General features: G+C 37.0%; 1 protein-coding gene across 2 annotated transcripts; it reads left to right on the top strand.

The window, feature by feature from the left end:
* The first annotated feature begins 305 nt into the window (after nucleotides 1-305).
* ZNF300 (zinc finger protein 300) lies at nucleotides 306-15,236 on the top strand. Of its 2 annotated transcripts, none has more exons than XM_009209418.4 (6): nucleotides 306-4,866; nucleotides 5,569-5,696; nucleotides 6,374-6,417; nucleotides 11,068-11,194; nucleotides 11,439-11,561; nucleotides 12,661-15,236. In XM_009209418.4, the coding sequence occupies exons 2-6, from the start codon at nucleotides 5,663-5,665 to the stop codon at nucleotides 14,208-14,210; spliced, it is 1,878 nt and encodes a 625-aa protein (XP_009207682.1). In that variant the 5' UTR covers nucleotides 306-4,866; nucleotides 5,569-5,662; the 3' UTR covers nucleotides 14,211-15,236. The 2 variants fall into 2 exon arrangements, with proteins under 2 accessions (XP_009207682.1, XP_017815544.1); XM_017960055.3 differs by lacking the exon at nucleotides 306-4,866 and adding an exon at nucleotides 6,623-6,677 and having other exon boundaries at nucleotides 5,570-5,696.

Raw genomic sequence — 15,236 nt, 5'->3', positions numbered from 1 at the left:
TGGTTTGGCTGTGTCTCCACCCAAATCTCATCTTGAATTGTAGCTCCCATAATTCCCATGTGTTGTAGGAAGGACCCAGTGGGAGAAAAATGAATCATGGGGGCAGTTTCCCCCATACTGTTCTTGTGGTAGTGAATAAATCTCATGAGATCTAATGGTTTTATAAGGGGAAACCCCTTTTGCTTGGCTCTCACTTCTCTTGTCTGCCACCATGTAAGATGTGCCTTTCACCTTCCACCATGATTATGAGGCCTCCCCAGCCATGTGGAACTGTGAGTCAATTAAACCTCTTTTTCTTTATTAACCCTCTTGGTAATTTCTTTATAAATTACCAAGTCTCAGGTATGTCTTTATCAGCAATGTGAAAATGGACCAATACACGTCTGCATTCATTTCCTGTTATTTCATCTTGGCCAGAAGCAATAGTTTGGAATTATTTTCTAAAATTTAATTTTGTTTTATAATTATGTAAATTTTTTGTGGTTCTCAAGTAAAATAAACAGAACATGGTACATTCAAAGGACAGTGGGTACTATTTCTGTCCCTTCTGTCTTATTACCTTCTTAGGAAGTGTCTAAGATGACCACCAATGATCCCCACTTCCTGGTATTCATGACCTTGTGTAGTCACTTCCATATAAGTAAGTAGCTTCTAATCAATAGAATATGGCAACATTGAGGGGATATCCTCTCATGATTAGATTATAAAAGACTGTGACTACCATCTCCCTTATAGACTCTTTCTCTTGCCTCCTTAAATCAGCAAGTTTCCACGTTAGAGCGTTCTGCATGGCAAGGCACTGTGAGTGGCTTCTAGCCAGCAGCTATCAAAGAAGTGAATACCCTCAGTTCAATAATTCTTGAGGCACTGAATCCTCCCAAAATCATATGATTGAGCTTGGAAGTGGATCTTTCTCCAGTTGAGCCTTCAAATGAAAGCCTATCCTTGGATGATAACTTTATTATAGATTTGTGAGAGACCTTAAAGCAGAGAAACTAGATAATTTGTCAACTTCCTGACCCACAGAAACTGTGAGACAACAAATGTGCATTTTTATGCCACTACATTTTGGGGTTATTTGCTACATTTTCATAGATAATACCACCCTTTATAGATAATGTTTTATTTGACGATTTATTTTTCCATTATTCATTTTTAATTTTTAAGGTAAGTATATATTTAGTTGATCTTCATTATTCACAAATTCTGCATCTGCAAATTCACCTACTTGCTAAAATCCATTTATAACCCCAAAATCAATACTCACAGCACTTTTGCAATTATTTGCAGACACACACAGAGTAGCAAAAATGTGTCACCTCATGTGCACCTTCCCAGTTGAGTTAGAACTCTGGCTTGAGGTATTGAGACGACCAGAGGATAGAGACAGAAGGGGCAGCATGGTAATGTACAAGAAGCTGCAGCTGTTAATGGAGTGACATTAGGCAAGTTAATTAACACTTCTAAACCTCATTTTCTCTTTTGTAAAATAAAATAAAATCTGCCCAGGATAAGTTGTTTTTAGGGTTATTTTATATATACATATATATTCTCAGCTGGGATTTCATTTTACAAAATAATATTTTTTATATATATAATTTTATTCTTCCCCTGGAAGCAATGGTTCAGTACTTGCTAATCCAGGGCTTATGATGACTTTATAGAACATAACTGGTGTAAATAAAAAGGACTGGGGAAAGGGGTCACTTCATTTGTTTCTCACTGCAACTGTTTATATATATGCTATGCACATATATAATGAATACATACATATTCATTCACTTTTATGTTAAAAATGGTAATAGCAAATATTTTCATTTTTCCACTTCATGTTTTTTACATATTGTATCCTTAATATAATTAATGTCAGGATACATATTATATCCTGAAATTCACTTCATGTTAGTACAGAAAGATATTTCTCCCTCCCTCTCTCCTCCAATTCCTCTCACATACACATACACAGCTAAGTAGTACTGTTTTAAATGTTTGTGTTATCTGCTGTCTTTTGGTATTAAAAACAGTTTTGCAATAAATAATCTTTTGGCTATTTTTTTTCTGCTGGTATATCTTTGGGATATATTCTTCAAGTGGGGTTTCTGAATCATAGGGTAAAAATTACATAGTGCTGTGGTTTTAGAGATACGTCCATACATTCTTTGATAATCCTCCCCTTAAGAGGTGGAGATCAATTCCCATTCATTTGATTATGGGCTGGCTTGAGTGCCTCACTTCTAGCCAATAGAATACAGAAAAAGTAATCAGATGCCACTTCCAATTTAGGTTATAAAAAGCCTGTGGCTTCTGTTTTGTGTGTGTTCTCTCTCCCGTGACTCACTTGGTCTGTACAGAAGTCAGCTATCATATCATGAAGCAGTCTTAGAGAGAGGGAAGTCACCTGCCATATCATGAAAACAGTAAGATAGCCTAAGGAAGGGCCCACATAGTGAGGAACGGAGGCCTGTAAGCAGCCACGTGAGCAAACTTGGAAACTGATATTCCAAGGCTTGCCCACAGCTATTTGATTGAGTTTGGAAGCATATCCTTCTACACTTGAGCCTTGAAATAATTGCAACCCTGGCCGATGGCTTGATTGCAACTTCACAGAGACTAAACCTGAATCACCCAGCCCAGCTGTTCCCATTCTTGACTCACAGAAACTATGAGACAATAAATATTTATAATTTCAAGTTGCTAAGTTTTGGGTAATTTGTTACACAGCAATAGATAACCAATACATGTAGTTTTGCTAGATATTGCCAACACCTCTAAATAGGGGCTATCAGTTTGCCGTCCTAATAGTAATACATGATGTTTCCCATGGCCTAACCAACAGTGTTGCCAAACTTAGAATAATATTTTACAAGCAAATAGATGAGAAATGGTATCATACTATGGCTTTAATTTTCTTCCTTTCATTATGAGAGAGGCTTCCTGTTCCTTCAACATCTTCTTTTTAAATTAGGTACTACATAAGGACAGCTTTCCATCATTCTTAAGATGAAGAACTAAAGTTTTTACAATTCCTACAAGGCTCTCCACATAGGAACAGTAGTAGAGTCTGGCCTTTTCCTGAGTCTACAATTTGCACTGGCATCACTCTTTGAGGCTGAGGATTCTGAATTAATCATTACTATATACCCTTACCACTAAATTCAGTGTCTACACTGTCTTAAGCTCAAAGCAAGAAACAAATATTGATATAACTGTGGAAGCCTAAATAGATATGAGAAGTTAAGTGCTCACAACCAACCATTTCTTACCCTCTTTGCCTTGACCAAACTTTAGTCAGATTTCTCTCCTTCCCACAGCCCCCTACATTTTGCCTTCCCCTGAGTTGAAACACCGCACTAATGCACTATGATTCAGAACATCTCCCCTTAACCGCTTATTCTGAATTCCATGACAACAGAAACAATTTCTGTAGAAATGCCCCGGTTTTGCCACCTGCACACCCCTACCTCATATCCTCCTCCCTACAAAGTTCCTGCTAACCCTTCTTATTCCTCCCTATAAAAAAAAGTCATTTTGTTTGATATTGTGATTCTTGCAGATTTGAGATTGGAGCATTCTTCCTAATGCAACAGTGTTCTTTCTGCATACATTGTCTTCTTATCTAAGTCTGCCTTTGTTTTGACATGAGAAATAAAACTGCTAAATGTAAAATTGCTGCCCATTTCATAATATATCAAAAAGCATCACTCGTGTGAAACTTATGATTCAAAATTGTATTCATTCATACAAATGAAACTGGTCTGTGAACATGCATTTTGCTTTTTTAAAGCTTGATGTAAGGTCTAAGTGTTAAGATAACAATTTTAATATTCTCTTTGGCTGGTTCATTTTTAAAAAATCATGTTGTTGTTGTTTCTGAAATCTAACCTTCTCAGTCTCTCCCTTATTTCCGTTCCGGTTTTCAAGTCTCTTTTCTGTCTCAATCTGTCTGCCACATTCTACTCCTTAGCTTCCCACTTCTATTCCTATGTCTGTTTTTTTTCTCTTCAGTGTCCCGTCTCTCCTCCTTTCTAGGCTTGCTCCTTTGTCCCCATTTCCCCCATTTTCTCTCTGATTCTCTGCTTCTCACTGTCCCTCTCTTTGTGCCTCGGTCTCTTCTTCCCTGCCTCTTAATTTACCTTTTTCCTTCTGTCGACCTGTTATTACTTATTACTGCAATATCAATTTCCCTTATAAGGATTCCTTACCGTTGTTATTGGCATAATTACAGTTCACAATGATTGTTCAGCCCCCAGATTTTGTCCCTCTCTCCCACAGTGGAATCTCCCTGGAGAGGACCGCACCATTCCACGCTTCCCCTCTCAGCAAATCGAATCTCCCGGCATAGGGCTGTACCATGCACAAACACGTCCATGGTACCATTTAAAATTCCTCCCCTTTCGTCAGAAGCATGCTTCCAGTAGAGGAAGGTTCACTCCAACTTCCTCTTCAATCCTTCTTGTAAAATCTGTCTGCAAAAGTGTGCACCTTACTGCTCCTTTCATAGGCCGCCTTTCCGTCGTCTTCCCCTTCCTTCGCTGCCCCGTTGGTACAGCCCACTCTCGGGCTCAGCACCGGGCGAATCCTCCGCTAGTACGGAGACGACCGGGCTCTCAAGATGGCGGCCCGATGCGGAAACAGCCCCAGGGAGCAGCCATGTTGCTTCCTGAACAAAGCCTCTGAAGATGCGGAACGGGCAAAACCGCCCCGTACGGAACAACGCAGCCTACGGAGCCTGGTGTTGTGCTCCCGGACAGGAAGCAGGAGAGTTTGCCAATATGGATGTGACAGCGGTTCCCATTAAGCCGTGATGGGGGTTTTGGGACCTGATGATCCAGCTGGGAGTCAGAGGCGGGATGTGTGCGGTGAAGGGTGAGTCTGTAGGATTGGTAATGGGAGGAGAGGAGCCCGTGAGGGTCAGTGGTAGGTTTATAAAGTCACTGGTGGGGGAAATAGGTGGGATTAGTGTTGGATTTATGTGGGAATCCAAGATGTGATTAGTAACTGGGAAGTGAGAAGTGAGGGGGTGTCTATGGGGTCAGGAATGGCGTGCAGGTGGACTGACTGGTGGGTTTAACTGGGTTCAGTGATTTACGAGGCTCTGAGGAATCAGTGATGGGAGGCTATGGACTAAATGATGGGGGCGTCCATGTGTTCAGTGATGTGATGGACATGGGGGAGTTCAGTAGGGTACATAATTGCTAGGCTTGAGAATTCCGAGATTTAGATGGGGACAGTAATGGGGCCACGGTGTTGTGGTGGTCAGCCACATTTTACTGGGGAAGGCCTTTTTACTTACGTTAAATTTCCACAGGTCATAGGCAGCTGAGTTCTTAAAGGTCAACCCCTTTTCACATCTTTTCGTAGTCTACCATTGCCCCCTAAGCATTTCTGATGGTACCCCCAACAAGACCAAACAAATAAAAACTGATAGAATCATAATAAAAAGTTTGATTTCAGTCCTCCACTTTCTCAGTTTGTTGAAATCATTTTATATTTTATTCAAGAGACATTTATTGAGCATCTGCTGAGTGTCCAGAGATGAGTATGACTGTTTCTTTTGTGTCCTTCTAGATCTGTTTTGATACAGCCTGGGATACCCCCTATAAAATAATCTCTCTATCATGGGAGCCCCCACTTCCTCTGGGCTAGTTCAAGCTCTGTCTGCATGACTTGTCCTGGGACTGAGGAAAGTTTACTAGGTATGTACCTTCCTGCATTGTGGTATATTCTCTTTTTTTCAGTGGTTCCAACCTATCGCCATTTTTGTATGCAGACAATAGCGCTGTTGAAAAAGAGCAATACAAATTTAAACAGAAAACATATTAAAATTAACCTTTGAGTTCATGCACATTGATTTAGCAAGAGTTTTCTGAGTTGGGGGAAAATATAAGAGAGTTCTTGGAAGATTGTTGGAATTCAGCTGCTGGTTCTTTTTAGGAATAGGGAATGCATGCCTCAGTTTTCCATTTGGTCATTCCCATTCTTATTGCCAAGGAGCTCCATCTTCACTTATATCTTTATATAGCTATCCATGATTATTGCCTCATGAAAATCTTGTATAAATAGAATTGCTGATTCCCGGGGGGAACAATAAGTTGTTAGTAAATCAGCTGGAAACATCTTCACATCTATCCAATTATAAACCTTGGTAAACTTCTTTGTGATCATATTATAAGTACAAGAGGAGTAAAGAATGATCCCTCCTCCACATGGTGCTTGCTGATCCTTCTGTTAGGCTCAAACAACCTTATCCCACAGGGTAGCCCATTAGCTACCTGACTTCTGGTGTTAGTTGTTGCTAGACTGGTGAATGTGAAAGCTGCAGTCTGGGTTTGGTCTATGAAAAACATTCTGATCACCAGTTTTGCTTTTTCAGTCATCTGGCCTTTTGGAAAAGAGCAAAAAATGATGAAGTCCCAGGTGAGTTGCTTTTTTTTAAAAAAATTTCTTCTTTGGTTTTTCATACAATCAAATGGAAAGTAAAGATATCTAAAATCTGGATTAAGGAAAAGGTGGTAACAATAAAGATCAAGACCTCAAAAGCATTGCTAGGTAATATGTGAAAAACCTGGCTGGAAACCATTTTTATAAATTAATGTACTAATTGTTCTGATCTTTCTTGCAGACATCATGAGTTACATGATTTGCATTTCCCTAAAGAGAAAGATAAATTTCCCATGGTAAGAAAATATGTCTTGCCATATAAGACTAAAAAAAAAATTCCTTTTTGGCTTTTACTCTAGGAGGTGGAGTGCACAGTGTCCTCACCAACACTCCTTTGGTAAATGCCACAGTAGATTTCTTGTAGTGGTGTCTTAAAATGATCTTTTTAGAGGGGATGTATCATAATGTCTAGCCAAACTCCTTGAACCTTATTCTTGAGTGGGGGATGGCAAATTATTATCCATGGGCCAAATCCCATTCTCCAACTGTTTTTATAAACAAAGCTTTATTGGAGCACAGCCATGCTGTTTGTTTACATGTTGTCTATAGCTTTTTTCTAACTACAATGGCAGAGATGAGTAGTTACAACAGAAACCATATGGCCTGGAATGCCAAAAATATAAACTTTACTGAAAAAATTTGTTGACCTCTGCTTTCGAGGAATAAACTAATTACAGATGCTTCCTATTGTCCAGCTTTATCCACAGGTAAATTCATTAATGTAAGATAGGCACATTTTGAATGTTTTTCTAAACTATATATTTCTCTCAAAAAAAGCCATTCTTTATTTATTTATTTATTTATTTTTTTTTTATTATACTTTAAGTTCTAGGGTACATGTGCAAAACCATTCTTAAATTTTATTTATCTGGCAAATCTTTGGAGGGCAAAGGTCCCTGATGCTCCGTATCTTTTGCTGTGCTTTCAGAATTTGTAGGATTACTGTCAAGTTCAAGGCTGTTCCTTCTTTGCTCTCCCAATTTTAAAAGTTTGTATTATTTTTTCTTTCTGCCAGCATTGGCATATAAACATTTAAAATTATATAAAAGATAAAAATTTAAAACAAAGAGACCTTTAACTTAAACTCACTTGCTCCCAGGATAATCAGTGTTAACCATTGCTTCTAACCTTCCAAACTTTTTTGATATGAATATAACTGTGATTAACTGTTTACGTGTAAAAGTACAAATGTGTGAGAATGTCTCTTATTTTCATACACTTTTCTTTTGGAAAAAGAATGTTACGGTAAACATTTTGTTCTGCAACTTGATTTTTAACTTACTGTCCAATATAAAGCTCTTTTGTATACATTTAGAATATCTTTCCATATCAGTATATAGAATTCTCCTTTATTATTTTATCAGATGCATAATATTTCTTTGTGGCCTGGTTGTCTGGGATTGTTTCTTCATCTTACAGATAGAGATTATAATCCTCATAGGGTTGTTGTGAGTTGAGTAAAAACCATGCTTGAAACTGTAACCGGGGCATGGTTTGTACTGTATTTAAGTATCAGCTGTTATTACATCATCAGTATCATTATCATTGTCAAATCTTGAAGTCAGCTTTTGCATTAGGAGTCCTTATGTATATTTTACAGTAGAGTTTAGAGTTCTGTTGCAAAAAGACTTTTTTGTTGTTTTTTTTTTGGATTTCAGTAGCTTTGCTTGAGAGCTGTGCTGTCATTAATGTAGCAGCCATCAGTCAAATGTGGTTACTGTACACTTGCAATTGGCTAGTTTGAATTGACACATGTTGTGTTAAGTCCATACCAGATTTCAAAGTTATATTTCCAAAAAACTCACTAGTAGTTTTTAAGGATTGATTACATGTTGAAACAATATCTTGAGTAATATATTGGAATAAATATATATTATTGAAAATAATTTTTTGAATGTGGTTCCTAGAAAATGTAAACTTACTATCTGGTTAGCTTTATATTTCTGTTACACAACACTGCTTTGAAGGAGAATGGATTTTTTAATTAGCCCAATACATCCAACTGCTGTGGCTAATTAGTTGATTAATTGCTTCTTCCTTCAGGAAGAGGGCTGTGTATTAGTTCCCTACCATCCAAAAGTGAAGTTGTTTTTACACATATCCTCCTTTTCAGCCTGTAACACCTACTTCCCTTTCATTTCTTCCATCTCTTAATTGTACTTCCATTTCCACAGGGACCCGAGCTGTAAAAATGGTTTCTAGTTGACAAAAGTGTAATTTTCCACTGATTATGTACTATATTTTTCTCAAAATTAAGAAATTTATACCTACTTATTATATTGAAGCATTTGGGTATCATTAATAAAGCAAAATCAGAATGTTAGAATGATAACATCTATGAATTTACCTCTCAGAATGGATTTCCTCTGTATTCCAGATTTATTATCTTTCTTATGTTACTTTTCTTCAGATTAAAAAAAATGTAGACTAATACACAAAACAGTTTTTAACTAAACATGAGTTTTTGTTTTTTCTTTATAATCATTATTCATTTCTTTTTAGCAAACATTTCTTAAGTACCCAGTTTATGTCATATGCACTGGCTAGCTGTTGAATATCCTGAGCAGATTTAGGTATAGTTTTCTTCTGGGAGGACTGCAGAGAAAAGAGAGATGTGGAAACCAACATTAACACATGGGCAGAGATGTAAAGAGATGTAGAAACTAACATTAACACATAAAAGTTCTGTAGCAGACATGGGAGCAGGTACTGTTATAGCAGAGAGTGGGGAACAACCAGATTTCTAAGGAAGTAGGTAATAGGCTTAAATGATTATTGAACTTTGGTTCATGAGGGAAGTAGGCTGAGGACAGGAAGCAGCATTTGTAAAAGTAGGGCAGAGTGATTTTAGGAGGGCTGAGAATTTTAAAACTAAAATGGAGAGTGCTTCATGGAAAGGTCGACTAAGGTTGGTATTGAAGTGATAAAATATAAAAGATCATGTTTACAGTATCAAGGAGGCAGTTTGGACTGCAGTAGTCAAGAACTAGACTATTGAGTGAGAATAAATCTTGCAAATATGAGAGTTCATCAATCATATATTTAGTATGTAATCTTTGGCAAGTATTTACTTAACCACTGTAATCCTCAGTTTTCTTATATGTAAACTAGGAAAATTAATAGGATTGTCACGGACAACTATGTGTTTGGCAGCTTGACAGAGTGAATATGGAATTGGTGTGGGATGAGAGAAAACTTGAGATTTGAGACGAGAGAGATGAGACTGTGTTAGCAAGGAAGAAAACAAAGGAGGCTTTTAAGCAGGCAGTGTTGACATTTGAAATAATCATTTTCATTCTGAAAGTGGTGTTTGGTAATAATGGAATATTTAGGAAAAAAGTCTGAACAATTTATTTAAAATAATACAGATCACTATTAGATTAGTTTCTGCTATTAGTTAACAACTATTGTGAGGATAATGGGGACATAATTAAAATAGTCAATTTTCCCTCCAGAAACATTTTATAACTCTACTTTTACCCAAATTCTTTTTTGATGTTATGTCACTAATTTGTTGTGGTTTCTTCGTTAATGTTTTCTGCACATTTTTGTTGAGTTTATCATTTGGGATTCCTTATTTTTTGTTGCTCCTATAATTGGTATATTCATTCTATTACTAGCTATTGTGTGTATATAAGACAGCTATTAAATTTGGGGGAAGCTAAGATCATTTTCCTATGAAATAAAGAGATTAGATTAATGATCTTCTAGAGCTCTGACATTCTGTGATTCTCTAAATGTAGCTTTTCTTTTTTAAAAAAAAAATGTACTTGCAAAGGGCATTTCTGCTCTATAATCATTAATTAAAATTCTCCCATGTCTTATTTTGTTACTTTTATGGTCTTTAGTACTTTTTAGAGTTAAAATTTTTATTCCGTCAGAATTTATTCTTTTTTCCCAGGTATTGTATAGTGTATTGGTTTGCTAGGACTGCTATGACAAAGTACCATAACCTGGGTGGCTTAAACAATAGAAATTTAGTCTCATAGTTCTGGAGACTAGAAGTCCAAAATCAAGGTGGTTGTTCTTCAGGACTGTGAGGGATATATTTGTTTCATGCCTCTCTCCTTAGCTTCTTTATAACTATCTTATTTTTATTCTTTGCATTATCTTCCCTCTATGCATGTCTTTGTGTTCAAATTTCCCCCTTTGGATAAGGACACAGATCATATTAGATTTAGTTTCACCCTAAATACCTCATATAGCTAGGTATATCTGCAATGACCCTGTTTCCAAGTCATATCACATTTTGAGGTACTGGGGGTTAGGACTTCAACATATAAATATTCAGAAGATACAACTCAACCCATAATATTTCTTCAACATTATTCCTTTCCTGTTTACTATTCATTGTTTCAATACTATTCATCCAATAATCCATCTTCCTCCCGGTTATTTGGGTGCTGCCTTTAAAACGTATGAAATTACCGTATGTATTAGGTAGGCATTTTATGGTTTACCTCTTTTTTTCTCTTCATATGCCTGGCTCTGCTTGCTAAAAACAGGATTTTATTTTGTTTTTCCCAAAAACTATGATACAAAACTAGGTGTGGGTGTAGTTGTGCACATTACAGTAGAAATTATGAGAATGATCACTTCAGATTGAACAGGAATTTGCTATTACAGGGGTTAGTATCATTCAAGGATGTGGCTGTGGATTTCACCCAGGAGGAGTGGCAGCAACTTGACCCTGCTCAGAGGACCCTGTACAGGGATGTGATGCTGGAGAACTACAGCCACCTGGTCTCAATGGGTAAGGATGGCTTCCCCGAATAACTCAAGAGTTGTCCAATCAAGTGCCTTTCCTTACCAGTTGCTGTGATTAGGTTGTTCCTGACATATGTCATGACTTTTATGACCTTCATACCTTTGCAAATGGAGGTTATGCCTTTGTTGAGGGCTAACTGGACAGCTTCATTGTAGACCATCTGAAACTGCACCTTTTCTTTTTCCTTAGGTAAAGTCAATTTCAATCCTCTGTGATTTCTGTTTAATAGGGTATCCAGTTTCCAAACCAGATGTCATCTCCAAGTTGGAACAAGGAGAAGAGCCATGGATCATAAAGAGAGACATATCAAATTGGATCTATCCAGATGAATATCAGGCAGATGGGAGACAAGGGAAGTGAAATATCAATTTATGTGTATTTTTTTAATTGATTGGTGCCTGAGGTTTATATTTCTATCCTTATTGAAATCTCCTATTCTTTGCTTCTATGCTGAGAATTTAGTAGTCACTCAACAAGTAATTGTGGAGCCTTTCAGAGGAGTCCTATTTTTTGTTGATCCTGTCTCATGTGTGTATATATATATTTATATTTACTGTCTTTTCTGAAAGAGTTTTAAAGGCAATAAAAGGCAAATTCCTTTCAAGAACATAAGCTGTACTTTAAAAGGCAAGATTCCCAGGTAAATGACTATACTAAATTAAATGTCAAATGCAGTTACTATTTTAAAAGTTCAGAGAAAATTAGAGTCCAAAGAGATGTGGGAGTATTTGAGAGACATTTTTCAGAGCATGCAACTGTACCTGCTCTGAATGACATAAATGCTTCTGAGGCTGAAGGAGGAGGGTGAAGGCAAGCAAAGAGTGTTGGAGAGAGTATATGAACAAAACTAGGGTCAGGAAGATATAGCTTTTCTGGGAGAACTTTACTAGTTTTACTTGACATGTATAGAAAGTAGTTTATTGGGAATAGTGGAATTTAGATCTGTATTCTCCGTTTGACTCTGATACTGAATCTGCAGCAGGATATTGAATTTTTCCATTATTTGTGTTAGTTGTTAGGAAAATAGATGGAGGAGAGTTAAAGTATTTTGCATACAGAAGATACCTTGTTTCTTTAGAGTGATGGTAGGATAATAAAAATGTGCAGCACATGGTTTATAATACAAATGAAATTAAAAGGTGAAAAGGGGTTTCTATTTAGAAAGCAGAAGTGAAAGATTCTAGAAGAATAATAAAAAAAGTAGTGATGAGACCCCTGACACTTTTTCATTGCTTTTAAGTTTAGTTTTTACATGAATATTTCTGTTTAACATTCTTGTCTATCTCTTCACCTGATAACACTATGTGCTGTACTGTCTTCTGAGATGACCTGTTTCCATCCTTTTTTTGTGAGTTCATCTACTATGTTGGATCATCCATTTGTTCTACTTCTTTACCCTCTGTTAATTGACTCTTGTGATGACTCTTAAATTGTGTGTTTTCTTCTTTTAGACAGGAAGAGTAACCTTCACAACTCCCAGTCATGTATTTTGGGGACAGTTTCCTTCCATCATAAGATACTGAAGGGAGTCACAAAGGATGGTTCATTGTGCTCCATTTTAAAAGTCTGTCAAGGTGATGGTCAGCTGCAGAGAATTCTAGAGAATCAAGACAAACTCTTCAGGCAGGTCACATTTGTTAACAGTAAAACAGTGACTGAGGCATCAGGGCATAAATATAATCCATTGGGGAAAATATTTCAAGAGTGCATAGAAACAGGTACATCAATACAGAGATTCCATAAATATGATGCTTTGAAAAAGAACTTAAAACCAAATATTGACCTACCGAGTTGTTATAAGAGCAATTCAAGAAAAAAAATTGATCAGAGTTTTGGAGGTGGAAAATCATCTAGCCAGAGTGAGCCCAGTTCTAATCTTGAGAAGATTCACAATGGAGTAATACCTTTTGATGATAATCAGTATGGAACTGTTTTTAGAAATACACAATCCCTTATTCAGTATCAGAATGTAGAAACTAAAGAGAAAACCTGTGTATGTGTTACATGTGGAAAAGCCTTTGCTAAGAAGTCACAGCTCATTGTACATCAAAGAATTCATACTGGAAAGAAACCATATGATTGTGGTGCATGCGGAAAAGCCTTCAGTGAGAAGTTTCATCTTGTTGTACATCAGAGAACTCATACTGGGGAGAAACCTTATGATTGTTCTGAATGTGGAAAAGCCTTCTCTCAGAAATCATCCCTTATTATACATCAGAGAGTTCACACTGGGGAAAAACCCTATGAATGTAGTGAATGCGGGAAAGCCTTCTCCCAGAAATCACCCCTCATTATACATCAGAGAATACATACTGGGGAAAAACCCTATGAATGTAGAGAGTGTGGGAAGGCCTTTTCCCAGAAGTCACAGCTGATTATACACCATAGAGCTCATACTGGAGAGAAACCGTATGAGTGTACCGAATGTGGGAAAGCCTTCTGTGAGAAGTCCCACCTCATTATACATAAAAGAATTCACACTGGTGAGAAACCCTACAAATGTGCTCAATGTGAGGAAGCCTTCAGCAGGAAGACAGAACTCATTACACATCAGTTAGTTCATACTGGGGAAAAACCTTATGAATGTACTGAATGTGGGAAGACATTCTCCCGCAAGTCACAGCTCATCATACATCAGAGAACACATACTGGAGAAAAACCCTATAAATGTAGTGAATGTGGCAAAGCCTTCTGCCAGAAGTCACATCTCATTGGACATCAGAGAATTCACACAGGAGAAAAACCTTATATATGTACTGAATGTGGGAAAGCCTTCTCTCAGAAGTCTCACCTTCCAGGACACCAGCGAATTCATACAGGAGAGAAACCTTACATATGTGCTGAATGTGGAAAGGCCTTTTCTCAGAAGTCAGACCTTGTTTTACATCAGAGGATTCATACTGGGGAAAGACCCTATCAATGTGCTATATGTGGGAAGGCCTTTATCCAGAAGTCACAACTAACTGTACACCAGAGAATTCATACAGTGGTAAAATCATAATTAACTGGCCACAGAAAAGCCTTAGAATTAGCTCAAGCCTTAATAATTACTAGAAACCCAATTAATTTGATAAGCTTGGGGACAATATCCCAATAGATAAAAATTTTTAAGGGAATCTGTTTCTAGTTTGGTGATGCCTAACTTTTCCAGCAAAGATGATGGAAAATAGTTATATAAATGAAGAACATTTTTAATATGGCATGTAAAGATTTTAAAGTTATGAACTCAGTGATCAGTGCAGCAAGTTAAGCATACAGAATATTGTCAAGTTGCATATTCCTTACACTACATAATGATAATCAGCCATTGTGAAACTGCTAATATTAACTTGGCATAATTATGACCATAAAGTAATTTTCTATAAAAGACATGGAAGAAAATGAGTAAACAACAAAATAAAACCTATACGCTATTTTAAGAAGGGGCTTGAGCATGACCCCTAAAGCTACATGTAAAGGTCTTGTACAAAAAATTGAACGATAGGTTGATCAGATTCAGTAAAGTTGATCTGTGTGCATTTTCCCATCTCAAGCATATAAGTTGACCTGCATCCATGGAAGGACCTTGAGATTGATGCATTTTGGGCAGGTGTCCCTTTTATTCTTCCCAACTGGGAACTTGGAGCTGAAAAACATTGGCACTGAGGCCAGATGGTCTTGGGTTTAATCCTGGCTCAGTGACTCACAGATTGTGTGACTTGAGGCAAACATACTTCCCCTGAGTATTTTTTATCCGTAAGTACAAATACAATGCAGAGCTCATTTTCAGTTAATATTAGTACTTTTTAAATCTGTACTCTCTATCTTGAAGCATTAGATGCTAAGACTAATGTGGAAAAACCACATCTGAACTTGCTTTTCCCTCTGGACACTCTGCTTTTGATTGTCCATCCCTATAAGTGGCTCATTTTACTGTCTTCTGATCCTGATGGCCTTATTTTTTGCTATGTTAAGGTTATGTTTTTTAATACTTGCATTTATTTTCATATACTTATATAAACCATGGTGATTGCACATAAAGACCCTG

Source organism: Papio anubis, chromosome 5 (genome assembly GCF_008728515.1).
Source record: "Papio anubis isolate 15944 chromosome 5, Panubis1.0, whole genome shotgun sequence".
Classification (NCBI taxonomy): domain Eukaryota; kingdom Metazoa; phylum Chordata; class Mammalia; order Primates; family Cercopithecidae; genus Papio; species Papio anubis.
The sequence above is the reverse complement of the archived record's forward strand: the minus strand, read 5'-3'. Positions and strand labels throughout refer to the sequence as shown.

Bases quoted from the DNA above. Each gene is read 5' to 3' on its own strand.
- ZNF300 (XM_009209418.4), top strand. From the start codon at position 5,663: ATGACTTGTCCTGGGACTGAGGAAAGTTTACTAG. The intron at 5,697-6,373 runs GTATGTACCTTC...TTGCTTTTTCAG, and splicing joins GACTGAGGAAAGTTTACTAG to TCATCTGGCCTTTTGGAAAA. The intron at 11,195-11,438 runs GTAAGGATGGCT...TCTGTTTAATAG, and splicing joins CAGCCACCTGGTCTCAATGG to GGTATCCAGTTTCCAAACCA.